At 57.7% G+C, this 27,961-nt stretch overlaps 1 protein-coding gene across 4 annotated transcripts; it reads right to left on the minus strand.

Annotated features, from left to right (window-relative positions):
* CCDC13 (coiled-coil domain containing 13) lies at positions 1-27,936 on the minus strand. 4 transcript variants are annotated; one of them, XM_081160227.1, is made up of 16 exons: positions 27,839-27,936; positions 26,849-27,075; positions 24,859-25,007; positions 23,437-23,579; positions 21,877-21,966; positions 19,694-19,810; positions 18,404-18,508; positions 16,147-16,308; positions 15,322-15,498; positions 13,571-13,765; positions 11,349-11,467; positions 10,762-10,845; positions 8,524-8,646; positions 3,547-3,698; positions 1,207-1,318; positions 1-706 (listed from the first exon to the last, which is right to left on the minus strand). In XM_081160227.1, exons 2-16 carry the CDS (start codon positions 27,067-27,069, stop codon positions 547-549), a joined length of 2,109 nt encoding a protein of 702 aa, XP_081016353.1. In that variant the 5' UTR covers positions 27,070-27,075; positions 27,839-27,936; the 3' UTR covers positions 1-546. The 4 variants fall into 4 exon arrangements, with proteins under 4 accessions (XP_081016353.1, XP_081016354.1, XP_081016352.1 ...); XM_081160228.1 differs by lacking the exons at positions 26,849-27,075; positions 27,839-27,936 and having other exon boundaries at positions 24,859-25,313; XM_081160226.1 differs by lacking the exons at positions 1-706; positions 1,207-1,318; positions 3,547-3,698 and adding an exon at positions 4,431-5,636 and having other exon boundaries at positions 27,839-27,921.
* Between the last annotated feature and the right edge of the window lie 25 nt (positions 27,937-27,961).

A 27,961-nucleotide genomic window follows, 5' to 3' on the forward strand; every position in this document is an offset into this window, starting at 1 on the left:
GCTGTGATTATGAAAATCATCATTATTATTACAAGTCCGAGGGTCTGCATCCCAGGAAGAGCCCTGAGGGGGCCGACAAGGTGGCTGGGAGCGGTGTGTCCCCAAGTCTGCAGAGGGTAGAATGACCACAGATGGAGCCGTGGGGGGGGGGGTACAGGATGCCTTAGTGAGGGGTGAGATGGGGCTGGGTGGCCTGGGGGATGCTCCCAGCCCGGAGTGTGAGGGCCCTTCTGTGCATATGAAGTCACGTGGGCGCCAGCTGGGCCCTCAGACAAGGGCAATGGGCACCTGTCCGAGAGACGACATCTGTTCACAGCCAGCTTGTTGTCCCAGAGCGTCGCGGATGCCGAGCCGGCTGCTGAGCCTCTCCCCTGCCACAGCCACGCCTGCCCTGGGGCTCCTCCGGGGCTCCTCCGGGGCTCCACCAGGGCTTCTGCTTTGGCCTCCTGGCCTGATTCGTTGGCTCCGTCACCTCAGGGAGCATCTTCCAGGAGCAGGAGCTGAGCTGGCTGCCCTGTCTGGCCAGAGTGACCCTGGGCCACCGTCCTAGCGCTTGTCCGCCTTTTGCTGCCGCAGGGCCTTCAGGAAGACCCCTTTCACCTGGCCCAGGGTCTCGTGGTACACTCGGAAGTCCTCCTCCTTCCCCCGCAGGGCTCGGCCCAGGGCGGCCTTCAGCATCGCGCTCTCCTCCTCCTGGATGGCCAGCCTGGAGCGCATGTGCACGCACAAGGCCCGGGATGGGACCGTCAGCGTGCTGTTCTTTGGGCGCAGCTTCTCTGACCCGCCCTGTCCCCCCACAGGCCCTCAGGGGAACGCCACGTGGGATTCCTCTCTGGGCCACCCACAGCCCTGGGCCTGGCACAGGTAACACCCCAAAACATTGGCTGCCCCAAGGATGGTACTAATTTGTAGAGGTTCCCCCTCTTTCCTTTCCCATCACGCATTTGACCTTGAAAGGCTTAGCTGGGTGAGAAAAGTGGGTTCAGCAGCCCATGCTTAATAAAACTTCTCTTGGGACTTTGGGGTCATCGGGGTCATGGCTGAGTCTCTCTGCCTCCTGATGGCCAGTCGCTGAATTATGGGCCTACAACCCACGGCTCAGCAGGACCAGCCTTCTGGGCAAGCCGAAGTCAAAGGGAGCGACACGATCCTTCTGCCACTGAAGCACCTCCCCCGGACAATGCCACCCTCAGGAAGACAGGGCACCTGGTAGTCAGCTCCTCCATCTGGGATTCCACGGGCATGCTGGAGAGCTGGGTGGTAGTCGGGTCCTTCTCGCTCCCATTCGGGTTGGGCCTGGTGCTAGAGGTGGGCGGACCTGCAGGGCATCACTTCCTGTGAGGAGGCTGAGGCGCGGCCCTGTGTTAACACTCTCCCCCTCCTCCAACGGCCACTTCCCGCTTTCCCAATTGTTGAAACATGATACCTCCTTCAAGGTACAGGATGAGGCCTGCCTCCCTCCAGAAGCCCCCCTGATAGCTGCTCTGCCCTCCCCTGGACACTGGCTTCGGTCTCTGCTCTAGCCCTGACCTAGCACCAAGGGGCTTCCCCTTATTCCTCTGTCCATCTGTGTACTGTACAAGCTTCTGGAACGCAGCAGGGCCTGAGGCTGGCCTGCAGGTTGAGCCCGAGTCCAGGCAGTTGCTTCATCTGATGCCTCCTACCCCTGGCCGCCCCCTCCAGGCCCCACCCTGGCCAGCAGCTCCCTGCACAATCAGAGGCTCCAGGGTGGCTGGGGTCAGGGACCACAATACTCAGAAAGAGAAATCAAAGCCCAGCTGGCGGGGAGCCTGGGCAGGATGGCAGCATCAGAAAATCTCTGTGCTGACAAGGCCTCCCCCGGAGGCGGTCCGGTTCTCGGGGTGTTGGGGCTCAGGGGAAATCACCAGGCATCAGCAGACTAGGCTTTCACCCCCTGCTGTGTGGCCTCAGGGAAATCATCAACCTCTCTGAGCTGCTTTCCTCACCTGTAAAATGAGAACAACAGTTCTCCCCTCTAGAACTTTGTGAGGACTGAGTGAATTCATGCTTGGCCCTCAAGGCCTTGTTGATGGGACCCCCTCCTCAGCACCCCCTGGCTCTCTGAGCCCACCGCTTGTTCCCCTCACTCACACGGCTTCGCTGCCTCCTCACTGTTCCTGCAGGCCCCCCGCCAAGCTCCCAACACCCTGCCTTTCTCGTCTGTCTTCCTCACTGGGCTGAGATCACCATGAGGGACCAAATCCCAGAATGGGGTCTCCGAGTTTTACAGAGTGGAGGCTGTGCTCTGCTCCCCAAGGGAGCAATGCTCTGCCCATGTCAGGGGCCAGCAGGTGGCAGAGGCCACAGGAGCTGCCCCTCACTGTCTAGGCAGGATCAGAGCCGTTTTCCTGTCTTGGTTCAGCCCTCCCGGGTTGAGAGCCTGGCTGCTCAGCAGGAGACGAGCCTCAGGCCTAGAGACACTGCATCCTTGGGGACCTGTTCTTGAGGTCCCAGGGGGGTCAGCAAGGTAAGAGCCAGGACCTTCTTCAGCCCGGGTTCTCAGCAGCACCTGGAAGGCCCCCTCGAGCCCTGGCCTTGTTGGTGAGAGGGACAAGGGCACAGCTCCCCCTTTGTGTCTCAGGTTCTGATCTCATCTGGGCTGGGAACAAAGGTGTGAGTGTCCTGGGCTGGGGGAGGGGAGGGAGGGAGGGGAGAAGCACTGGGGTGTTGAGAGGCAGGGCAGGTGGGCAGCACCTCTACTTCAGAGCTGTGAGGAGGTTGGGTTGGAGGTGTCTGAGGGAGATTCTTCCCCCCTGGGAGTTAGTCACCCCAGAAAGCCTTGTGGCTCTGGCATCCTGCACCCCCAGCTCACCCGGGCCCCACCAGATGCTAATGCTGATGGTCTGGAGATTGTCCCTTGAGAACCAATGTGTTAGAGAGATAGACCTTTAGTTTAGGACAGTAAACGCCCCTCCACAGCTGGCTGTGGTCGTCTGACTAGGATCTGGCCAAGGCGACGAGCAACCTCAGGGTCATTCCCCTTCCCTTCTCCCCTTCCTGCTGCTGGTGGGGAGGCTGAAGCAGTCACCTTAGGCCATGAGATGGAAGCTGAGTGCTGGGGATGGAGGAGCCCATGACAGAGGAGCCAGGTCCCCCGGCCTGGGAGAGGCCCCTTCACCCCGCTGATGGTAGATGGTGGGGGTTCAGAAAGGGACTCCGCTGCTGGTCAGCTGCTGCTGCTCTGGCTCCCAGCAGACCAGCTTTGCCCTATGGCCAAAGTCGGCTCAGGACAGAGGGCTGAGTGCTGAGGTGGGATGGTGGCTGAGACGATCAGGGAGCTCACTGCCACCTTCTGCTAAGGGCCCGCAGGTGAGCTGGGCCCGGGCCACCTGGAGCGACGGCGCTCTGGGGCTCCCGGCTCTGACTAGGAGGCCAGGGGACGACTCGGGGCAGCAGGGGCAGGCAGGGCCCGCCCATGGAGCCTCTGCTTCCCGCATTCTCCGAAGGGGGCTGCCGCCTGGCTCCTCCATTCGCTGCAAGGCTTCCCCTCCCCGCACCAGCCCGGGGGCCCTGGTCCAGCCCTACCTGTTCTGCTCCTGGAAGCTGCTCTCTGGGAGGCCGTCCTCCCGGGCTCCAGGCGCATCTTCTCCAGGTGCTGCTCCAGCAGCACCGAGCGTTGCCGCTCCTCCTGCAGGCGCCTCTGTGACTCCAGAAGCTTCCCGTTGCTCTCCTCCACCCTGGGGACGAGACGGACGCAGGGCTGCCGCACTCCCTGGCGGGCAGGGGCCGCCCCACTCTGCCCCGGCTCTCGGAGAGGAGGGCCCCTCTCCCACGGGTGCTGGTGGGACCGGCTCCTCTCTGCTTTTGTTGCAGTAACGCAGGCACACGCGCTTCACAGTCCTACGCTCCCTCCAAGGCTGAGCAGGAAAACCTGCGCCCTCCCCGCGCCCCACTCCCAGCTCCTGCTCTCAGGGAGCAGCCACTTCCAGCGCTTCAAGCTGCTGCTCTATTACCGCCGTGTTTCCGCAGAGGCTTATGCTGCTATTTTTGACTTTTTATTTTTGAGAGAGACAGAGGAAGGGATGGGGGAGGGGGTAAGGAGGGAGAGAGAGAGAGAAAAACATAGATTTGTTGTTCCACTTATTCATGCAACCACTTATGGTTGATTCTTGTGTGCGCCCTGACCGGCGATCGAACCCACAACCTTGGGGGATTGGGATGACGCTCTAACCGACTAAGCTACCTGGCCAGGGCTATGCTGCTCTTTTTAAAGTTTAAATATAATCTTTTGACTTCCCGCTGGGCAGCATGAGAATTTAGTTTTATTTCAATATCCTCCCCTTACGAAACAGAATCGCCTCTCCACCTTCCACTGGGGCTGCATTACCGTGTTTTGGCTGAATTAATATCAGGTGATATATTCATTTTCTATTGCTGCTGTAACAAATGACCATAAACATAACAGCTTAAAATGATACAAATTTATTATCTCACGGTTCTGTAAGCCAGAAGGTCCGGCAGGTCCTGGTGGTGTCTCTGCTCCAGGTTCCACGAGCCAGAATCGAGGCGCTTGCGGACCTGGGCTCTCATCTGGAGGTTCTGGGAGAGAATCCCTTCCAGGTTCATTTCATTCAGGTTGTTGGAAGAATTCAGTTCCAGTGGAAGGACTGAGGTCCCTGTTTTCTGCTGGTTGCTGGCCGGGTCTTTATCATCTTTTAGAGGCCACCTGGTCCCTTCCTCTTCTCAGACAGACAGACAGACACCCTTCTCATGCTCTCAACCTCTGCCTTCTGCTACATCTCTGACAGGCCCCAGATGGTGAAATGTCTCTGCTTTTAAAGGGCTCAAGAGATTACACTGGGCCCACCTGGTAATCCAGGGTAATCTCCCTATTTTAGGGTCCATAACTATAATTACATCTGCAAAGGCCCTTTGGCCACAGAATATAAAGTATTCCTGGGCACAAGAGCAGGGGCACAGGACATGAGGGACAAAGTCCGGTCTACCACAGGGGGTTCCATTAGAGATGTGCCGGCTACATTTCCTTTTTAATTGTTGCTTCTCCTGGCGTTAGTGACTGCTGTCTGTTTATTATTACTTATGGTTATTGCCATCATCATTATTTTCTATACGCCTGTCATGAATTCACAGGCCCTGAAGGAAGACCTTGCTATTTGGTTCTTTCACATGCAGGATTTGTCTGCTCTCACTGGGGCTGGGGTAAGGCCCTTCCTGTGGCCAGGTGTGGCGCTGGACACTTTGGTGATACTAGAGGCTCAGCTAGAAGGCCGGGACGCCCTGGGATTCGGGCCGGGCAAAGGTTACCGACACCCACGCAGATCGGAGCGGCCGCCTGGAAATTCACAGGGTTGGAGGAGGCGGCTTTGCGCCTCCGTGACGATTCAAGAAGGAACCGAATGGTGAGGATTTTGAAAAGTATCCACCTGCCCACACAAAGCCGTATACAAGCACAGTGTACCGCCTCCTAGCACAGCTCCTTCAAGCATGCTCCTTGAAACTTTATTTGTAAAAGCAGCAAAACTCAAACCACCGAAAGGCCCATGAGCAGGGGAGAGAGAGTAAGTGGTAACACCTTGGTGCCGTGGAACAGGACAGAAATGAGAGCTGCGCCGGTCAGCGCCGTGGCCGCCAGCGCAGTGCCCATGTGCAGCGATCTGAATGAAAATTCATGGACGTTAGATAGAATTGAAAATTCAGTTCCTCGGCCACACTTGCCACAGGTAAGTGCTCGAAGCCACATGTGGCTCAGGACCCCTTCACAGGGCAGCACGGTCTAGAGCATCTCATCACAGAGAGTCTGCGGCCAGCACTGCTCTAGCGCCGAGCAGGAACGAAGCAGCGCTGTGCGCAGACACGGATAGGCCTCCAGGGCCCGGCGAGAAGCAGGTGCCACAGGATCCGCGTAACACCCTTATGTGAATAAGTGGTAAAGAAATCCCAGCGGATTACACAGTACAATACTCCGTAACCATAGGAAGAATCTGTACTGCCCGGGCTGGTGTGGCTCAGCCAGTTGGGGGCCGTCCCGTGCACTGAAAGGTCATGGGTTCGATTCCCGGTCAGGGCACATGCCCCAGTTGCAGGATTGATCCCTGGTGGGGGGCGTGCAGGAGGCAGCCAATCGATGTTTCGCTCTCACATCGATCTCTCTCTCTCCCCCTCTCCCTCCCTCTCTCTCTAATAATCAATTTTAAAAAAAGAATCTGCACTGACATGAAGAATGCCTGCAGTATATAGTACTAAGTGAAATAAGCAGAAGATTGTGCATAATATATGACCTAATTTTAAAATTTATAATATTAAAAATTTAAGAAGAAACAAATATTAATGCTAATGTAATTCAGCAGATGAATGGAAACAGAGGAATGTGCTGCAGGTATTGACTGGCTATCTGTGGGAGAGGGGCTTTCATGTGTATGTTGCTTTTCTCCTTAATGCTGCATTTTGTTTAAGTTTGTTTAATGCTGCATTTTGTTTCCATTTGAGATGGTGGGATAATAAAAGATACTGCCCGGCCGGGCGTGACTCAGTGGTTGAGCATCAACCCAGGAACCAAGCAGTCACGGTTCGATTCCCAGTCAGGGCACATACTGGGCTGCGGGTTGGGGAGTTGGGGGTGAGGCTGAGGCAGCTGGAATTTGTAGGCAGAGTCCAAGAGAAGGGGAAGCCACACAGGGGGAGCAAGACGGGGACAGACCCCCTGGGTAAAGAAACGAGTAAATACTGAGGACCTCTGAGAAAGGAAGTCCTGTACTTTGGGGTGAGAAATCCAAATAGGTTTGGGGGAATCCGAGTTCAGAGGGGGCCTGGTTCCCCTTTCCTTGTTAGAGCCCAGGGAGACAGCAATGTGAGGCCAATGGACCAGGTCAGCCTCCAGGGCTCCCCATACCCCAAAATGACAGAGCTGCAGAATGAACCCCACAAGGTCCGGGGTACTGGCTGAGAGAGAATCACATGTGCACTGAGAGTGAGTGCCTCCTCCGGTCCTGAGCCCTAGGTGCCTTGCTTGCTGCACCCTGATCCCAGCTCTCCTTGGAGAGGCCCTGGGAGGTGCAATACCACGTCGGGGAGAGGCCACATGAGGAGAATACAGGCAGCCCCGCGGAGCGTCCAGCTGCCTGGGGCCATGGGAGTGGTCCTGGTTGGTGTAGGTGATGCAGAATCACCCAGGGAACGATGGTGTTAGAAGCCACTACACTTGGGGCAGTTCTATCTGCAGAAATAGGTGATTGAGTCACCTTGGTTCACAAACCCCTGCAAACTCAGGTGCAACTCAAAGGAAATGGGAGAGGAAGCCCAAATGGAGGGTTTCTTCCTTCTGATAGGCCGGAGGTTCATGCTACCCATTACGTTTCCATTACATGGAAAGGATTACTGTTACTTTCCTCACAGACCCCAGCCTGTCTGAAAGTCAGATCCTCCCTACCTACTGCAGGCAAAGGCAACAATGGACGCTGATCACTGCTCCCTGCGTAGGCGGGGGCCAGCCGCCGACCGCTCCCCAGCACCCCATCGCCTTCAGTGACGGTATTCTTTGTTTCTCTTTGGCACACTGCCCCCCTCCATCTGTGAGCACCTGCAGGTACTTCCAGTCAAGGTGCCTGGCCCGTGTCCAGGGAGGGACGCAAGAGCCACCAGGCAGCTAGACCTTCTCTCCCGGAGCCCCCGGGCTCTAGAACTGAAAGCCACCAGGCCTTCACCGTTCCACTGGCCCAGGGAAGACCACCCAAGGTTCCTGCTCCCAAGACTCCTGGACCCTCTTGAGCTTCTCTGCTGCTCTGGGCCTGGGAGTCTGCCAGCTCCCTTCAAATGCCTGCCTTCCCTTCCCTTAGCCAGAACCGGTTCCTCTTGCCTGTCACCAGCGCACCCTGACTGACATGTGATATGGCCTGTTAGGGCGGAAACTCAGCCGGGTCCTTTATATTCTCACTGCGGATGTCACATGGTTAGGCCATGTGTTGGCCCGGGCACCTGCACTTCTTGCCAAAAGGGTCACTTGAATGAGGAGCACCGATTTATCTGAATGGAGACCTGTCAACAACCCCTTGGAGAAAACCGGACCTGCTGGTCCACTGCCCCGGGCCACACGCTTCCCTCGCGCCCCCAGAGGAGCCTCACCCCCAGCTCTCAGCTGCTTGGTTCTCTTCGTAGTTCCAGACGCCAGGCTAGCTTCCGACGGCGCCCGGACAGTGACAGTGCCACGCTCACCATAGGTTTTAACTACTGGTGGTCGATGTGACCTCTTTAACTACTCCAGAGAGTCTCTCCCCTGAGACTCCCACCTCATGTCCACCCACCTGCAACAGCCCTGTAGGACGGCCACCACAGTGACGACAAGGCCCCAAGGTTGTAGGCACTTGGGTGGGGACATGAGCTGTGCTGGGGATGCCCTGGACCAACAGTGTGGGTACCAAACTCTCTAGTGAGGTGGACCCGGTCATGGATGAGGCCCGGCCCTGTCCTGGAGGGATGCCCTACACCAAGCTGTGCCCCTCCCGCCCCCCAGGCCCATGAAGACAAGTCCCTGAACCCATGTGTTACCGTTTCTGCAGGACTGTGACAAACTCAGTGAGCCGGTCGCGCTCCACCTCGGTGGCCTGCCAGAGAGCCTTGAACTCTGTCACCTGCTCTGGCCAGCCCTTTTGTTCTGGGGAGTCTGAGAACCTGGGGAGCAGGATGGGACGAAGAGGTCATTTGAGGGGTTACCTGAAGACACACTATGATGTCGGCAGAGAGGTGAAGAACATTCAGGGTCCTCAGAGATGGCCAGAGAGAAGGAAGACAACCCGGTTCCTCCTGGCCCCCTGGTCCTCCTCCCCTGGCTTCCCCTCAGCCCCTCATTCTTGGCCCTGCCAAGGGCTCTAGACCTCACGTAGCTGGCTCCACACCCAGAGCCCACCAGGGCCCATCAGCACCTCTATTCATCCAATCCCCGTAGGGGCCTTGAAAGTCTGGCAGCAACAGAAATTGGCTTTTGGGGATCTGGGGTGCCCCGGGTACCTGTGTGGCCTGGGGCCTGGCTTCCCTGCCCAATGCCAGCCTGCCCTAGGCCTCCTACACATCCTGGCTTGGCCCCAAGCCCAGCCCACTTTCCAGAAGCCCGGACACGTGGCTTTGTGACTTGGTCCATTTTCTCCAGCCCTGATCAGACTATCACTGCTTCCCTCCTGCCTGCTAGCCTGGGCCTGCCTACCAGCCTCTCAGCTGCTGGCTGGGGTCAGGACAGCAGGCAAGCTCTGCCCTCACCCCAACGCTCCAGAGGCCACATGTGAGTCCCAAGCTGCTCTCTGCTTGGCCGGCACCTCTCCCAGTGAGACCCTGGTGACCCTGGCTCTGCTCTTCCAGCATCACAGACACTCAAGCCCAGAGGCTGGCTCGCTCTGTGGTCTCACACAGGTTTCTTCCCCTCTCTGGGCCCCAGTCATCCCTCTGCACAGGGGTGGGGCTGGTTGAGATGGGCCCTGAGGATGCAGGCTCCTCCATATCCTGGAAATGCAGGATCCTAGTCTCTGGCCCAGGTCTGCTGCTGAATTGGAACCCACGTCTAATCTGGCAGATCCCAGCTGATTTGTGTGCACACAGTTTGGAAGGCCCTACGCTAGTCACCTTTGTGATCTCCCATGTGAGGGAGGAGCGGCAGGAGGAAGGAGCTGACTCCCTCACCCCAGCAGTCTCCATGCCATCCCTGATAGACACCTTCTCTGGGGTCACCCTTGCCCCATGCACGCAGTCCTGTCACTAATGGGAGGGGACTATAAGCTCCGTGAAGGCAGGACCCACGCGTGGTAGGGTTCAATAAATGTTTGTTGTGGAAGAAATAAGCTGGTGAGTCAGCCTGCTGGGCAGCACAGAGACATTGTGGAATGCTGAGGTCACAGCCATACAGGCCTGGGAGGGACCTTGAAGGGTCATCTTGTCCATCTCCCTGCTCCTGCTACTGTGACTAAAACCCCAGATAGTCAGAGCCTGTCCGCTCTCCCTGTGGCAGGGGGAGAGCTGTGGTTGAGCCCTATGGCTCCGAGTCAGCCCTCTTGCCCCAGGGGCCCTTGACTCCAGGCGCACGTGTGGGGCAGCTGCAGGGCCGGCCTTGGCCCAGGGTCCTCATGCTGCCGAATGTCCGGCCAGAGTGTCTCAGGCGCCTCCCGGGAAACAGAAGCCCCGAGAGGACTAGTGTGCCCGGAGCCACACAGCAAGTCAAAGGTGGGACTGTCCCCTCAGCAGCTCTGCCCGGAACCTGAGCTGACCTGCCGGGGGTGGGGAGGAGGGAGGCTGAGAGCACCAGAACGGTTCCAGTGGACAGGGGCAGGGCTCAGGACAGGGCTCGGGGGCAGGACAAAGCCACCCGTTGTCCGTGAGCTGGCAGGAAGAACAAAGAGCCCATTTGCGCGCTGAGGCTTGATTCTATCACAAAGATGGGGCCAGGGAGCTGAGGGGGTATCGATGCCTTAAAGTAGGAACACATATGATGCAAATTCTCCCCTAGAGACTGATGCTTAGCGGGCAAGACAGAGGAGGTGCTGGGCTCAGGGCCTGGAAGATTCCTGTTCCCACTGTGGTAGCTGGGACACCGGACTGTGGGTCAGAGGCCAGGACTAGTTCCGCAGCCCCTCACCTTGGATGAGGCACCAACCTCCCTACCCTCTATGTCCTTATGTAACCTTGGAAGAGTCCCAGACTTGGCCTGGCCTCAGTTTCCCCTCCTTTTAATAGGATGGCAATCCCTGCTGAGCAGCCAAGGATGGGAAGGACTGAGAGGGCCCGGGGATCCTGGGTTCTTACCTGGGGGAGGCCCCATGAGGGCTGGTCAGGGAAGGCCACGTGAGAGCAGATTCCACGAGCCTGTGGCCCAGGCTTGTCACAGAGCTGTGTGAAGGCAGAAGGGGCTTGTCACCACGGGGAGGCAGGCTAGGCCTTGCTGGGCCTCACTGGCTGGGTGGGGAGCAGGCGCAGCAGGGATCTGGGAGCCTGAGGACGTGGTCAGTGCCAGCCCCCACAGCAGCAGCCCTGTGGATCGGCTGCTCTTCCTTCCAGAACTCTTGTTCAAATTGAGAGAATCGGGAGACGTCAGAGCCTGGACCAATCCAACACAGGTCTGTGTTGTGAGTCCTAGAAGTGGGTGAGCTCCAAGAGGACTTTACAGGGAGCTGCCACCAGCCGCTCTGGAAGTAATAGTTTGGGCCCAAGTGTTCCCTCATGCAGATGTGGGGCCAACGGAACAGGGAGGCCCACGTACTGGAAGGACAACGCTGCAGCCACCTTAAAATTGCACCTGTGGCTTCCCAGAAGAGGCAGCAAGAAACAGCTTTTCTTTTCTTTTGAATATTTACTATTCACCTCCCAACCCCTCCAGCCCAGTTTCTACTTACCGAGAGGATCCAAGCCTGCCAGCGTGATCACCAGCCGAGGCCGGGGGCTTGGCCAGGCCCGGGTCCTCCAGGACCTCGGGCCCAGAGGGCCCCTCGCTCACGCCTTTATTCCGATGGTACTGCGGGCGACAGACATGGGTTTGATTCTCAGGGTTTGGCCCGGAGGCCTGGACAAGGCAGGAGGGGGCCTTGGCCCGATTCGGGGCTTTCAAAGGATATGAAAGAGGCTTCTTTTCCAGAATGAAAAGCAAGGCCTGTTTGGCGAAGGCCCTCCTCGCATGATAATGACATGGAATAATGTTTCTCTCCAGAAAGGGAGCTACTTGGTGTGAGGACAGTGATGGGGCCAGGGAGCTGCTCTACATTCCGGTCCCAGGGGGCACCGCACAGCCTTCGGGCAGATCAGAGACTGACTGACGTCCTGAGCGGGTCCGCGTCTCCGCAGTCCCACTCAGGTGTGACCTGAGGCCAGCTGCCTTCGTCAGCTGGAGACACTTGGATCTTGAGACACCTGGAGCCGGAGAGGCCAGCTGGTCTCGGCGAGGGCCGCAGCCTCGGGGGCAGGCTGGCCTTCCCAGGCCCGCTCCCTGCCCCACCCCTCCCTCTCTGGATAGCGGGTGAGGCCTGGCTGCAGAAGGAACGCTGGAGGACCCAGCAGGAGGCCAGCAAGGAGTGGACAGTCAGTATGAGCCCCAAACCACCTGGTGTCCCCAGCCCCACCCATTCTGAGGAAACTCGCAGCGTGTGCCAACTTGTGTGGTGGGTGGTGTCTGCCCCCAGCTGGCTGGTGACCTCTGAGGGAAGGGTTAGTCCTCTTGTGTGTGCCTGGAGCCAGGAGGGCGGTGAGGTGAAGATGCTGGAATGCTCTGTGTGCCCTTCAGACTTCACTCCCCAGTGAGCCTGGGTGAGAGGCAGGGTGAGGACCGCGAGGAGACGTCCCCACTCACTGTGACACATACTCTGTCCCCAGGTCTTCCTCCCTGCCCCTGGCTCTCCCTCAGCCCCAGGGGCTTTAGTGTCCTCTACGACAGCCAGTCCTGTGGCCCCAGGCTGCCCTGCCTCTGGAGAGGGTCAGCTGCAGGACAAACCGCCCACACCAGCCACCACCAGCCCAGGGCTGAGGACTTTCTGAGCCCCCGGGCCTCCGACTGGACCACAGAGCCCCGGGACCAGAGGGCAGGGGTGCTCTGAGACACAGCCTTGGCTGTGCCAGTCAACCTGGCTGAGAGGCTCCCCTGTCACTGGGAGACCTGTGTGAATGTCAAGGAATCCTCCCCAGGGGTCACCAAATCCTCTGCCCCTAGCAACACCAGCACCCGGGGAAGGGGCCACAGAGCCCGTGGTGCCTGCCTGCCTCCACCTGATTCCTAGCAGCCCGGGCTGTGCCCTCCAGGCATCGGCCAAGGCAGGTGTCTTCAGGAGCTCAGGCCTTAGACACGCATTCACTGGCATCTACCGTGGTCATGGCACCACGCCTGTGTCTCCTCACGGGGAGTTTGGGGGTGAAAACTGGAAAATGATTGCACAGTGTGACAGAAGCTTGGCTTGGGGATGCACAGGGAGTTCTGAGAGTGCCCGGGGGGGGAACATAACAGAGAATGGGGGCCCCAGAGCTTCCCGGAGGTGCTCATACTAGGTAAGACGTAAGCACTGAGGGGCTGCTGCCAGGCGGGGGCGGGGGGAGTGCACCTCGGGCACAGGCCTGGAGTGGGGCGAGGGCAGGGCCGCGTGAGGAGCTAAGTGACATCCCTGTGGCCAGGGTGTGGGGAAAGGGAGGGCTGACGAGAAGGCCAGGGAGGGGTGGCAGCAAGAGCTGGCCACATGGTGCCCGGCCAGCTGGGTGAGGAAGTGTGCCTTCCGCTACCTGGACTGTGACTACGAAGGCTGGCACTCCAGCCGCCGCCTTGGATCCTGAGGACGAGGGCCACAGCTGGGAAGGGAGAGGGTGGGCTGGAAGGAGCCCGGACCCTTGAGAACTGGGTGAGGACGGGGTGATGGGGAGCCATGGACAGGTTTTATGCAGAGCGGGGAGACGACCAGGTGCAGAAGGGGCTGGGGAGCCGGATGGACGCAGGGAGCCGAAGTGGAAGCGGGTAGGACGTGGTGCCACCTGAGCAGAGGCAGGTGGAAAGACGTGGACGTGCCTGGGGTTTCTCTGGAAGGTGGATGGACTCGCCAGGACTTGGAAACGGGCGCCGGGCCCAGCCAGCGCCCCCGCTCACCTGCCCAATCTCCAGCTCCAGCCGCCGCACCTTGGCCTCCCGCTCCGCCACCATGGCCTGCAGCTGGGCGACGAGGCTGCTGCTCCGCTGAGCCTCGTTGTTGAGCTGCTGGTCCAGGCGGTGCTGCGACGCACGTGTCTTTTCCTCCTGCAGACTCAGGCTCCCCAGAATCTCCTGCAACTGCTTCAGCTGGTGCTGGGGGGCCGAGCGGGAGGGCAGGCGAGGGTCAGCCACAGCTCCTGGGTGAGGAAGGACAAGGGGAGACCGACCCCGCCGCAGCCAGCAACCCACCATTCCCCGTGCCTGCGGGAACCTAACACTGGGACGCTGGTGTCCCCTGAAAAGCAGGAGGAACACCTTGTCACACATAGGCGGGTGGGGGCCATGCCCGTTTCCTGTCCTCAGCTGCTTCTCCCTGAGATCGGGGCCAAGAAGGACATCCAAGGGGCTCCCGGGACAACAGAAAGCAGCTCAGACGGTGGCCCCTCAGCCAGTGCAGGAGATGTTTGGGTAAAATGAAACCCTATCCCACTCTGCTGGGAGACCGCCTTTGCAAGCAGGACCTGGACCCCGTGCCAGGAATCCTTCAGCACCTGACCCAGGCCCCATCCCCTGAAGGTGCCCCAGAGGACACTCTGAGGTGGGAGCTTCCTGCCTAGGGGCCAGGGAGGACCATGTCGGTGACGTGGAACAAGAGGGAGCTGCTGTCCTCACCCCACAGTGGAGGAAGATGAGGACCGGAGAGCCCAGGGGGCACTGCTGGTGAGTGGCAGAGCTGGGCTGGTTTGCAGCTCTCATCAAGCCATCTTCAGTGACAAAGGATGGTGGCACACTGGGACCTCAGAGGACATCACCCCAGCACCTTATTTTAAAACTGAGAGCTGAGGCTCAGAGAGGAGATACCACTGGCCTGGGGTCAGACAGTGAGGTATCAATAAAGGCAGGCCCTGATTTCAGGTCTCCTGTGCCCCTACCACCCTACCTGAGGAAATGCTCATGGACTAAAGGGGGGGGGGGGGTGCCTAAGCCTGCATCAGTTTCCCCAGGTACCCTGGTCAACCAGGCATGACCACCCTAGGGCACAACTTGGTATTTAGAGACAAAACTCCGGGTGCCTCAGGCCCCAGAAAAAACAGGCCAGGCTGGGGCAGGAGAGAGTTCAGTGCTGCTCATCACAGGAGGTTTCAGTCAGATAAGCCTGGTTGGATCTCAGCTCTATGGTCTTGGATGACTTATCTAACCAAATGGAATCTTAGTTTCCCCTTCTGTGAAATGGAATTATAATCTATGGATGACCAACCATTACAAACTGCTCCCCAAGAGCTCAGAGGGGTGAGGCTCCGTGTTACCGCACAGACAAGAACTTGTACCAGCCCCTCAGGGGATGTTATCCCTTACATTCCCCGATGAAAAATAACCCGGGTGTCGTCCTGTTCCTCCCCCTCACCCATTTCCTTCTCCTTTGGAGTCCGCAGGCCCCGTGGCAGGTGCTTGACCTTGGCCTCACACGCCATGACCTCTAGGCACCCTTGGGCAGCCTCTGAGCTGCTCCTGTCCCAGGGGCGGGGCTTTGGGGCTGGGGCCCATCCGGAGTCAATGGGGCTTCTGGGTTATGCAGGTGGCATTTGGGGGTGAGTGAGGGCTCGCTGTGACAGGGGCCAGGTCACAGGTTTCTGGGAGGGGTGGGAGCCCATTCTTTGGGGGCCCGAGCCCTGGCTGCCACCCCGCCGGGGCAGCTAGGCCGTAGGTACCATGAGGGCATCGATGAGTTCGTCGTCATGGCGACCCTTCTCCACCAGGGTCCCCATTTGGCCCCTGAGGGTCTTCACTTCGCTCGACAGCACCTTGTTCCGGGACCTCAGACCCTCAAACTTCTTTTTCAGCTCCTCCAGCTCTCTCTGCAGGGCGTCCCGCTCACCAGCCAGTTTCTGGAACCAGAAAGTGAGTCCTGGGCAGCGGGGCTGAGTGGGCCCTTGATCGCTCCCGGTCACCGGGAGGCCCGAATGGGAAGGGGACTTGTCCAAGGCCTCAGAGCAAGTCAGTGGAGCCAGCCCTTGCCCGGGCGCGTGGGTGTGCAGCAGAGGATGGCAGCGCTCCCGCCCTCAGCTCAAGCACACAGCTGTCCAGGAACTGCCCCAGCTCTGCCAGAGCCAGATGCGAGAGGAAGCACACTGGCCATCTCTGGGGCTGTTCAGCTACAAGGGCCAATACATCCCCTTACGGATCAGCCCGGCAGTTTGTCTTCCCACAGTCCCGGTTCAGCCGGGGAGATGCAGGCCCCGGAGCTGGTCCACCTCTTCATTGGGCCGACGCTTTCCCTCTCCTTTTACAATGAAAGTTTCAGATCCAACATCCCCAAATCAGCCAGGATGGGGCCACCAAAGTTCATGAAATGGGCTCTGAGGGAGGACCCAGTCAGGGGCTCAAGGGGGATCGACTGGATGTGAGGGACATACACAGAGGTGACCCAAACCCCGGAGTGTCTCCTGCCTCTAAGGGTCCTCCAAGGCCCTGCAGGGGCGGTTATGATCGCGGGGTCCCACAGGCCGCCCTGACCTCCCCTGGATGCGCATTACCTCCCAGCCCTCCTGTTTCTCCCTTTCCAGGTTGCGGATCCTCAGCAGGTTTCTCTCCTGTGCCGACAGCTTCCTTGGGTCTGGGTAGACAGACAGCTCATCACTGGCTGTTCCCACAGGCCGGCTCTGGCTCTGTCCCAGCTGTTTCTCAAGCTCTCGAACCTGAGGGTGGGAAGACTCGTTGTTCCACAGCTGGTCTGCAGTCAGACTCGACCACTGGGAGGGGCCACCCTGAGGCGTGACGGGAGACCCCCCGGGACAGAGGACACCACGCTTCCAGACGGACGTGGAAGCCCCATATGCGAGGGACTGGGGTGGGAGGGATCTGAGGTGGCATGTTGAGCAAAACAAGAGACGACACTAGAGAGGTTTAGCTTGGAAAAGAGACTTCAAAGTAAATGAGAAAAACCACCCCATCTCTGAGGGGCTTGAGGCCAAGAAGCAGACGTGAGGCCCCAGGAACCTGGGAGGGAGAGGAAGGAGGGTCTCAGTACAAGGGAGAACTCTCACAGACAGACCACCCAAGACACGGTGGGCTCCTCGGGAGGCCCCGGGTTCCTGGCCACTTGCAAGAGATGCTGCGGAGGGAGGGAAGGGATTGGAGGCTGAGAGACCAGCCAGGAGCCTCACTGGCTGTGTGACTATGCAGAGATTCCTTAACTTCTCTGAATCTCAGGTCTCTCATCTGTGAAATGGCCCTAAGGGTATACCCCGAGCTTGTCTGAACCTGGGGACCTCCAAGATGCCTTTTGGAATGACACATCTTGGGGCCCAGTCCAGAGCAACAAGTCAGAGCACCAGGGGAGGGGGCCTAGGGGCCTGCATTTTAAACAAATTCTGTGGGTGATTTTTAGGATTAGGCAACTTTGAGAAACCCTAAGATGGCCCAGGTTCAGCCCTCAGCACTGAGTCCAGCTCTCAAGGGCTCTCGGCAAGTGGCAGGCAGGTGGCTTTACCACACTGGGGCTGAAGTGTATAATTCCTAGGGTCCTTCTAACCCTGGTTCCCACGACGACACAACATAAATGAACAAAGTTGGGTGAACTTGAGCAGGGGCCAAATGCACCAGACTCGCTGGTAAAGGGCAGTGGCAAGGCTGTGAAAGCGCATGCCAGCGCCCTCGTGTGGCAGTGTGTGGTAACTCCCTTACGCATTAAAGAGCACAGGGTTACTTTTAATAATTTATTTACACAACTTAACGACAACAATGACTGCGTGGAGTGCCTATTATGTCCAAGCACCGTGCTTTACAAATGCCATTTCATTGAACCCACAATAAGCCACGAGAAAAGGGCTATCATCTCCATTTTACAGGTGGGAAGACTAAGGCACAGAGAAGTGATTTGCCCAAGGTCACGAACTTGTAGATCAGGGACTCGGGCCAGATTCAAACTTGGGTCTCCTGAACCCCAAGGCCGCACACTGGTCATTAGTTACAGTTTTTCGGAGACTCTTCCCCCCTCCATGTTGGCTTCAAGGATCCCACAGGAGACCCTGAATATAAAGCCTCCCAAAAGCTGTGGCCCCGAGGTCCCTAGAATGAAGGCAAAGTGCTTGACAATTCTGGAAGTTATACGCCTATTGGTGTTTCTTGGTTTGAAGGCAAAAAAGGGGAAAGCAAGCACAGCTAACCTCGGAGCAGCCTGGCACTGCGCTGAGCACTTTACACACACTGGCTCCGTCAGCCCTCCCAGCACCCCTGCCGGGGGGGCACCATCCCAACCCACCGTCAGGCCAAGGCACAGAGATATGAAGTAACGTGCTGTGCCCGAGGCCACACCGCTGGTGCGTGGACAGCTGGGATTTGAACCCAAGTAGTTGGGCTCCGGGGAGCCCCTGCTCTTAGCCTCTAGGGAGGCTCCAAATATTTAGAACATAAAGAGGGAGACAAAGCTAAGTTTTTACTGGGTAATTAAAACTTTCAAACATCTACAAGCATCTGGCCAAAACTGGGAAAAGCCTACAAGTGCCCTAGTCACGCAAATGTACACGAACTCGGGAAAAATATGCCTGGAGTCAAATAAATCAAAGGCTTTGGCTTCGTTAAGCGCCAGTGCCTGGCACATGGTAACTGTTACATAAATGTTTGCTCATTAAATAACAAATTAAAGTCAAGCTGGTTGGGGAGAATGTGAACTGAGGACCCCGCAGGAGGCCTTTTTTGGGATCTGTGTCCCTGATGGGGGCCAGTGTGGGTCTTTTGGGGGCATTTCAAGCCCTGTGTTCGGAGCCAGGAGAAGCCTGATGACTCACTCACCTTGCTCTGCAGAACGAGAACCTGTTGAGCCCGCCCCCTCCAGGTCCCTGGCGAGGACAGAAGCTGCTGGATGTTCACATCTTCCCCAACCTCGCTGGCCAACACCTGGAAAGGGGGGCCTTCAGTGTGGCCAGGAGAGAGGGCCCCAGCAGAGCCCCAGTGCTGCGTGCATGGGGCTCCCAGAAGGCCCAGTCTCCACCTGCACAGCCTTCCTCCCGCCCCAAAGGCCAGCTGGCCACACCCCGAGAGCGGCTCCCCCTGAAAGGCAGCAGACCCCTCATGCCCAGCATTTCTTGGCGATGCTTAGAGCAGACAAGGAACTGCTGACAATGCCCAGATGGGGCCCCTTGCCCTTCACATATTCTGGGATGAGTGAACCACAATATTGACCTAAACCTGCTTCCTTAATTTGCTGGCGGGTCACCTAGAATTGAGCTCATTCTGGCAGCTATAGGAAGTGCATTGCCACAGGGCAGTGCCCCCTGTGACAAGCCACTGACAAGGGCCCATGTCTGAGTGCAGCGGGGAAAAGGGGTTCCCGAATGTCAATTGGGGAGATTTGGTTCCAGGAGGGCCCAACGCTGTGGCTGTTGACTGGGGGTGTTCAGGCCCCACCTCCAGGCTCTGAGGTGGAAACAACACGCTGAGCTTGGGCCCTGGGCCCCTCCGAAGCCTGTCACTGTCACGGAAACCTGATCGAGCGGACCAAGTCTCTGGCGCTTATTTCTACAATAGAACACTGTTTTGGAAATCTTGGCTGGTCTGAGCGGTTCCAGCAGGAAAGACAAACGCCAGAGAATTTCTCTGTGTAAATAAAAATAAATAATGAACCAGCTGGGCCTCATCCCAAGCCTGAGCATTTTCCTTTGAAAGGGGCCTTTAGTACACAAACAACCTATTCATTTTCTAATATTACAAACAGCAGAGGGCAGGAGGCGGTCTTTTCAGCCTTCCAAGTCCAAGGTGGCTTGTGAAGGAGAGACCCAGGATCTATTGGGGTGCACACGGCACAGGGGAGAGTTTAAGGACTCTCCTGGGTGGACAGCACTGTCCTCCTCTCTCCACAGCCGGGTGGCAGGGTCCCTCGGGCAGCCAGCAGCCCCTGCACCAAATGGGTCTGTTTCCAGGGCCGGTGGAAGGAAGTTACTGGATCTGGAGCCCTCCCCACAGCAGGCGGCATCATGCTCAGGGGCCAAGCCCTCGCTCGTCCTGAATGGAACCCATTGTCCCTGTCATGCCCCTTCCCGATCCAGGCCCCAGCCAAGAAGACCTGAGCTGGCTCTGAAGTACCTTCTGGGCCATCCGGAGCTCCTGCTTCAGAGACTGGACCTGGTTTCGGAGATCACTCAGCTTCAGGTTTGTGGCTGCCAGCCTGTCCTGCAAGGCCTTCACCTCCGGGAGCTCTGGCTGGTGGGGAGACAGGCCGGAGAGCAGTCACTCGGTGCCTAAGTAGCCATAATAATCACAGCCCCGTCTACCCAAGCGCGTGCCAGGTGCCAGGCTGGGTGCTCAGCGAGGAGCCTCTCACTTTATTCTCACCAACCCCACGAGGCTGGTTTTACCATCAGCCCCTTGGAGACACGAAGCGGAGGCCGGTGGGGTCAGGGCCCCTTGGCTCAGGTGCCCGGCTGGGAGAGGGGGAGCGTGGCTATGAATCCTGGCGGCCCAGCTCTGGTGGGGGGTGGTCTGAGCCTTTGGCTCTGAGTTTTGCCCGCACACGGACACAGGTGGTGGCCACGGGCCGCAGAGGGGGAGCGTCTGGAGTCCGCACCTCCCAGCACTCCCCAGGTGTGGGCACTCAAAGTTCCTGAGACTCAAAGAAGTTTGGCGTGAAAGGTGCTCCAAGTTCAGCCCATTCAAATCTCTTCCTTAGGTGATGAAAGCAAAGTTCAGAGAGGGAAAGTCACTTGCCCCAGGCACACAGCTGGTTGGGGGTGACGAAGTGGGATAGAAGCCTCCTCTTCCCCCTGCACTGGCTGCCTTTTGGCAAGAGTGTTGGTTAGTGGGCTGGGCATCCCACCCTGGACTGACACAGGCCATCTGCTGGGTCTGAGAAGTTCCATGGACCCCAAAGGCCCTGGGTAGCCCAGTTGAAACACACCGGCCTCATCTGGTTTCCTCATCTATGGAATGGGCACAAAATACTTCCCTGACCTGCTTCTACGGCACCACCATGAGGCTAAATAGAGTAACCAACATGAACAGAATCTGCAAGCTGGGAACTTACATAAAACCCAAATGCATCTTTTTTTAACCCATTATTTGCGTGTCCTCCCGCGCGTCTGGCTGCCTGCCATCCCTTCTCATCGCTGTTGGGCTTTGTCTTCTCCCTGCTGCTCTGCTGCTTTGAATGGGCCCTGGAGTGGGGAGCAGCACCCCCTGCCGGTCGGGCCTCTGGTGCCGTGAGCCCTGAGGGCCCTGGTGGGCGGTGATGCGGGAGCTGGGAGTGCACAAGCCTCCCGCGTGCCCACGGTGACCCTGCTCAGAGCATGGGGAGCACACGGACAGGACCTGGATCTAGCACCCAGGCAATGGCACGTCTCTCCAACCCCATTTCCTCGTCCATAACACGGGGGGTGTAATGCCGGTCTCTGGGCCTGTGGGTGCTGTCTGGGGCAGATTCTGCCGGAGGGCGATGCCAGGGGCCTAGCCTGACTTGGGTGGGCAGCTGGTAAAGGGGGCTGAGGAACGGATGGTGCTCTGGCCCGGGGCTGGGCCCACATGCATGCACAGCCATCACCCCCTCTGCTCTGCCAGGGCCAGGCCTCCCCTCCTGGGCAGCTGGGCCAACCCCACCTCCTGCCCTTTCAGAGCTGTTTCCGCCAGAGTGAAATTCCACAGGCTTTGTGGGGGACTTGGGCATGGGCTGTTTTCTTTGAGGGGATAACTGAAACCCAGCCCGTGGGCAGCAGACAATGCCAACGACACTCACACCACCGCCTCCTGCAGCCCCAGTGGAGGAAGGGCCGCTGGCTCCACTCTGGAATGAGCGTGGAGCTCTGGGCCCGAATGGAGCGAGCCTGCAGGCCTTGGCAGTGTGGGCTGGGCCACCTGAACAGTCTGGGGGCGGGGAGGCATCGCTTTGTTCTCTCTCTGATCAGAAGATGCCCAGGAAAAGCACGGGGCACTGATGAGTTCAGACTTGCAGCCCATCACCTGCTCTCCCGTCAGAAACCGTCCAGGCTCCCTGCAACCACGGCAGAGGGCTTGGAGCGCCTATGCCACCTTCCATTCAAGACCTCCCTCCTGGTCCTGAAATCCTAGGGTTCCAGGGTCCTCAGGCCCCTCTCGACCTCCCTCTCTGGGGACTGAATCCACTGCTCCCTGATGGCTTTGTGCGGATGTGAGACAGTGGCACTGGCTCCCCGTGGGGTGCAGGTGGACCCTGGACAGGCGCCTGCACCCCATGGGAAAGGGGAGGCCTGGGCTGGGGGCTGCCGCACTAACTCCCCAGCACAGAAGCGAGTTCTTACCAAGGCTCTGTCTCCCACCTGGGCCCTCGGCGACTTCACTCCTGCGTTGGTGGCCCCCTTGGCCGGCAGCCTGGCCAGGGCCGTCTGAAGCTGCAAAAGCAAACCTCACACTTAATATTTAATTTTGCTCAGCAGTTGCGGCGCTCGAGTGAGGCAGTCTGGTGCCACCCTTGGGTGTGTGGTTACCCAGCCCAGTGGTTGCCTTTCGGGCACGTTAGGGCCTTCACTGGAAGAACTCTCACTCACGGTGCCATGGGCGAGGGTTTAACGGATGGCCTGCCCCTCTCCCCTGTTCCACAGAGGAACAGCCCCGGTCATCGCCGACGACTTAATAAATAAGAACAGTGCGGCCGCGGTCGGTACCCGGGGGTTCTAACAACAGTCAGGGACGGAAGGTAAAGAGTTACAGACTTCATGTCCCCGACGAGGGGACAGTGGGGAACCGATCCCTGGGCCCATGCCTGGTGGCCACGACCATCACCATGTGCAGACAGCCCGCTGACCCTTTACTGCTTCCCCATGGCCCTTCACACAGCACCAGTCCCTGTCTGACCAGGCTGGGCAGGCCCCTCCGCCTCTCTGCCCCCACCCTTCCAGCCCTCCTTCCACTCGGGGCCCTCACCCCCGCTGGGCACCCTGCACGAGGCCCCTCACCCTCCAGGGGCCCACGTGCATGCTCCCTCCTCTAAGGTCCTGGTGCCGGTCTATCTCCCAGGAGGGCAAGGACCCGGCCTATTTTGCTCCCACAGCCGCCCCAGGGCCTGGCACAGAGCCCGGGATGGTTCTCAAAATTTTGTTATGAATAAAGCAGCTCTGATTCCATGCCAGGCACTGTGACTGAGGGGGACTTTGCGGAGCCACAGAGTTGGATTTGAAACCCGGCCCCGCCGCACGCTGTGCGGCTTGAGAAAGCCTCGAGGCCCCGGCTCCTCCAGCCATACAAGGCGAGGCCGCGAGGTTCCCCGGCGCGTGGATTCCAGTCCAGCTCCTCAGGGACCGTGTGCCGCGTGGGCTGTGCCCTCGCCCCGCTGCGGGGCTTTGGGGTGAGCTGTGGGAGGGCAGGGACAGCAGGAGGGGGCAGGGGTGAGACCAAGGGCTGGAATGCTCCTGGCTCGAGCTTCAAATGAGCAAGGGTGCCTGCTGATGCACTGAGCAAACACCCATCTAGTGCTCACCACATGCTACATCCATTTTGCAACGTGAAGTCACCGAGTCCTCAGAAAACCTTAGGGTGAGCACTGTCATTGCTGCCACGTGACAGATGGGGGAGACCAACTTGTTCAAAGTCAGAAGGCGAGTCAGCGATGGAGCCGAGACTCACGCCCAGGCGGTTGGGCTCCAAGTCCATGTCCTAACCTCTGTGCCAGCTGCCTCTCCATGACCCGTGTCCCCCTCGCTCCCCGACACATTTTCCCCCCACAAGTCCGAGGAGCTCATTGCAAACACTGACCCACAAGCCCTTCAGAAGGAGCCAAAGCACCTAAATGTGGCTCCCTCTCCAGAGGGGCGGCCCGGGGTGCCGAGGCCCCTCCAGAGCCAGGGATGACCAAGGCCCCTCACTTCCTGCTCCAGCTCCTGGACGCGATTGCTCAGCTGCTTCACTCTGGTTTTTGCACCCTCTGACTCTGCCATCAGCACCCGGTTCCTTTTGGATAGCTCGACGATCTTGGTGGCGATCGCATCCCCAGCCACACCGGCCGTCCCTAGAGTGAAGGAAGATGGTGAGGCCCACACAGCAGGCTCACGCTACGCTACCGACAGCCAGGGTTTTAAAAGCTCTGGCTGCTTGGTGTGAATACTCATAGAAGGCAGAGGCTCAGGAGAGTCACCACATCACTGCACAGCTGGGCATCTGAAACCCAGCTGCGGCGAGGGCAACGCAGCCACTCGGAGACTCAGCGTGCCCCAGCGTGCCCCAGCGTGCCAGGGTTGCGGGCTCGATCCCCAGCAGGTCGCTGTTTCTCTCCCATCCCTCTCCTTTCCTCTAATCTCTAAAAAAATCAATTAAAAAGCCACAAAAAACACACAACAAAACAAATAAAAAAACCCCAACAGGCCAGAGCATGGAGGGAGGCACAGTAGACAACCAAGAGCCATTAGGACGCCAACATCCCTTGCTACAGAGTTCGGGACTGGTCCTCTGGGCGTACCCATCCTTAAAGGCAGTCAGGATCAAAGGCAGGGAGGGATGCCCTGGCAGATGCGGGGTGAGGCTAACTGCTCTCTGCAGTTGGTGACACTGGCTTTGTGGTTTATTAGTCAGCCACCAGGAATTGCTCAATGGGCATACACAGGGCGGAGGCCAAGGTCCCCACCAGATCTGCAGGGCCAAGGTCTAGCTCATAACCACAGAGTCAACGTCCAGCCCACACCCACAGGGCTAAGGTCAATCTTAAAGCCACGGTCCCCATCAGACCCATGGGGCCAAGGTCTCCACCAACAGAGCCAAGGTCCAGCCTGGACCTGAGGGGCCAAGGTCCATGCTAGACCCTGCTGGGGCCTAGGAAATCCCCCGGGAACAGCTAGCTTCCCTGTCTCGCCCACTTTCTGGAGCAGCAAGTAGAGTAAATGCCTGATCTACTGAGGCATTTTCCACATCCAAGATTCAAGGTCGGGGCCAGGGCACCAACAGAAAAAGGGACCTGCCGGCCCACTGTACACACAGCGAGCACCAGGCAGAACCCTCGGCAGCTGAGTTGCCAGCTCTGCCGGGGGCCGGGGCCCTGCAGTCCCCGCCGTCCTCGCACACCCACTTCCTGCCCTGCTGGGCTCCTTGGCCTGCTCCCTTCCTCTACCCCCTCCCTCGCTTCCAGGGCTCATCTGGACAAGCTGCACCACGGCTGACCTTGGCACGCTCTCTCTCGGGCACCTGCCCTGCGGAACCTGCTGTTTGCCCTGCCAGGTGGGCTCTGTGACAGCTGGGCGCGAACTTTAGGGCACCTGGACGGCGGGCAGGGGCCGTTGCAATGGTGGAGGAGCTACCTGTAAAGGCAAATCTGTCTTCTTCTAGTTTCTTCTTGAGGTGTTTGATCTCGAAGTCCCTCTCCTTCAGCAGCTTGTACAGTCGCCCGTTCTCGTCCACGGTTTCCCGGAGCTGGTGGCGAAGCTGCTCAACCTCGTCCTCCAGCACCCTGCAAGGCAAGGGCAGAACTGCCGTCCCGCAGGGACCGTGGCCGGGCAGGCCGCCGCGGCCCAGGTCTGCTGTACCTCGCTGGGCACCACGTGGCGGCAAGAACGGGTTTGCACAAAACAGGAATGAGAAATTAAGGGACCCTTGATGAGCAGATTTTAACACGCTGGTCTCAAAACAGAGTGACCTGGTGCACACGTGCCTCAAGCACATGCGCACACGCATGTGGAAGGAGAAAGAAGTCTGAACAACGCGGTATGCTGTGGCTTCAATGGCGAGCGATATAAAACCCCACTCGGAGAATTCGTTTTCCTTTTACGCATCCATGGAACATGCATGAAAATGTATTGATATAGTCTACAAGGCAATGTTAGCAAATTCCAAACAGGGGGCATACATCATACAGACCATTTTCTTTCACGGCAATTGACTAAAATTTGAAAACAATACTAAAATTATAGCAAAAATAAAATAAAATAACAAAACCACAAGCTAATCTTATGTTTGGAACTAGAAAAACCTACACTCCTAAATTATTCGTGGATTAAGAAGAATTCATAATATGTATTACAAAGTTTTGGGAATGGATGGACTGCAGAAGTGATATATATCAAAACTTGTGAAAGGCAGCTAAAGTGGTGCTTAGAGGAAAATTTATAGTCTTCATTGCACACACATTTTAGAAGACAAAACAGAATCTGTCTAAGCCTGAAGTGGAGGCTTGGTCTGTGGGTTTTAGGTAAACCTGACAGATAATCGAAAACAGGTGGTTGGTTGGTTTTGAATGTTCTAAATCATCTGCAAGGCTCTTTTCAGAACATGAATAACACATGACACTGGGTCTGTGATCACTTCCATTGTTACAAATTGCAACAGGCTCCCTAGAGACAGCTGCTCAGAAAGTAAATAAATTATAGAAGTTACAGGTTATAGTAACAATTAGATAACAGCTATTGTTGTTGTTAATCCACCAATGGCTCAAGTCTCCATCAATTTCGGTTTCTCTGATTTGGGGAAAGTTCATTTGCAAATAGGTCTGATGTTAGAACTAATATTTAAGAGCAATATGAATTTTTTTTCAGTTGAGAGATCATAATTTTTTTCTCAATTAGCATTTTTTAGTAGAACATTTTGAAAATTAAGAAACTATAAAAAGTAGAATTTGGAGCTGGAGAAAATAGGTTCTGGCTGAAGCCAGAAGCAGAGAGACAGCTCAACAACTGTTGTGATTTTTACATAAAATGACAAGCAGAGAGTTTTGTGCCAATACAGACTCCTGCTTCTAATAACCAGTATAGACCAATATGCATCTATGTGATGTTAAATTTAGAGCAAAACAAGAAGGTTCTAGACTCTTCAATTTTTCCTCCAACTGTGAAACAGCAGGCAGCCCACCAAGAGCTTCTTCATGACAGAGAGGTTTATGTGCTGTTAGGTAGGAAAGGGAAACCGGTACCGGATGACAATCCAGGTGAGGCTGGGAGCAATGGTTTTCCATGAACCCTCAGAGCCAGCCAACCAGCAACTCAGAAACCCAAACACAGTTTCCACGAGAAACCACACAAGAAAATTTGTGAATAAACTACATCCTGATGAGTTTCAAAATTTCAATTTGACTTTAAGTGTTTTTTAAGTACACTTCATATTCAGTTTTGTCCACAGGAGCACAGGTCTTCTATCAGACTCGAGGGTCTTCAAGAGCAGCCTCTGTGTCGGCACCTCTGCGTCTCAATTTATAATCGCACATCCAGTGGACTGACTGTCTAACCGCCTGCTATGGTTTCTCTCCCACCTCCCCACCTTCCTGCGGTGCTCCTGGGAGGAATCAAACGGTGCACCTACCTCCGCTCAAAGCTGTTTTTCAAGTTTTGCTCCCCGGCCTGGAGAAGGCTGAGGCCATCGAAGACCTCCAAGGGCTCTTTGGGGTCCTCGGCTCTGCTGTTGAGGCTCAGTTCCTTTTCCTTCTGTTTCTCCATCTGCTTCTGTAGCCTTCTGCGCTGCATCTCCTGCATGGCCTTGAACTGGAGCCGCAAGGTGTCCTGCGAGCCCTCCTCGGCTGCCATCCTGCCCTAGGAGCAGGGGGAAAGCCTGAGCTGAAGTGAACTCCACAAAGTGCACATTTCCCAGGGGGGCTCAGCCGGCCAGGCCCACAGCCCCCAACACTGGAGGTTGCCGCCTGGCTTTTGCACGTGGCCATGTGGAAGCTCCGAAGACCACCCTCCCCTCTACCCCCTGGAAGCCAGAGCTGAGCTGAGCGTGCCCCTCCAGCCCCGACTGTGCCACCAGACTGCCAGTGGCTCCAGAAAGCTCCCCATCCCTGGGACTCAGCGCTTCCCCCCCTTCCTGTGCCTGGAACAGTGGCTCTCAGCTCCGGCTGCACATTGGAATCTCCTAGGAGCTCCTAGAATGTGACAATGCTTGGGCACCTGCTAAATCCCATTCCTAGGCATGGGACTCAGTCATTGCTTTTTAAATTGAGGTGTAATTTATACACAGTCAAGCGCACAAAGCCCCGTGCGGGGCGCGAGGCCTCGAGCAGAGGCCAGAAGAGGGCGCTGCAGGTCGGGCGCAGAGCTGGGGCCGCCACTGTGTCGCCCACTAGGTGGCTCTGGGCAGGTGACCCACCCTTTGCGCCTCACTAACCCTTGTACCGCGCGGAAAATAAGTGCGTGGAGAGGGAGGAGGCTGTGCGCGACGATTCCCAGGCCGAGGGCGGAGAGTCCCCGCTCTGCGTGGGGCCAGCGCGCCCGGGACCGTGTGCGCTCCGCTCCGGCCCAGGCCCCCGCTGGCTGCGGGCCCCCGGCTCCAGCCCGCGCCCTTCCCCGCACTCACAGCGGTCACTCCTCTCCTGCCTTCTGGGGCCGCCGCAGCTCGGGCACCTCTTCCCGACGCTTCTCGCGCTGCCCCAGCAACTGTCACCCGGGAAACCAGCCGCGCCGCCCGCGTCAGGTCACC

This window comes from Miniopterus schreibersii (assembly GCF_964146895.1).
Source record: "Miniopterus schreibersii genome assembly, chromosome: 15".
Lineage (NCBI taxonomy): Eukaryota > Metazoa > Chordata > Mammalia > Chiroptera > Miniopteridae > Miniopterus > Miniopterus schreibersii.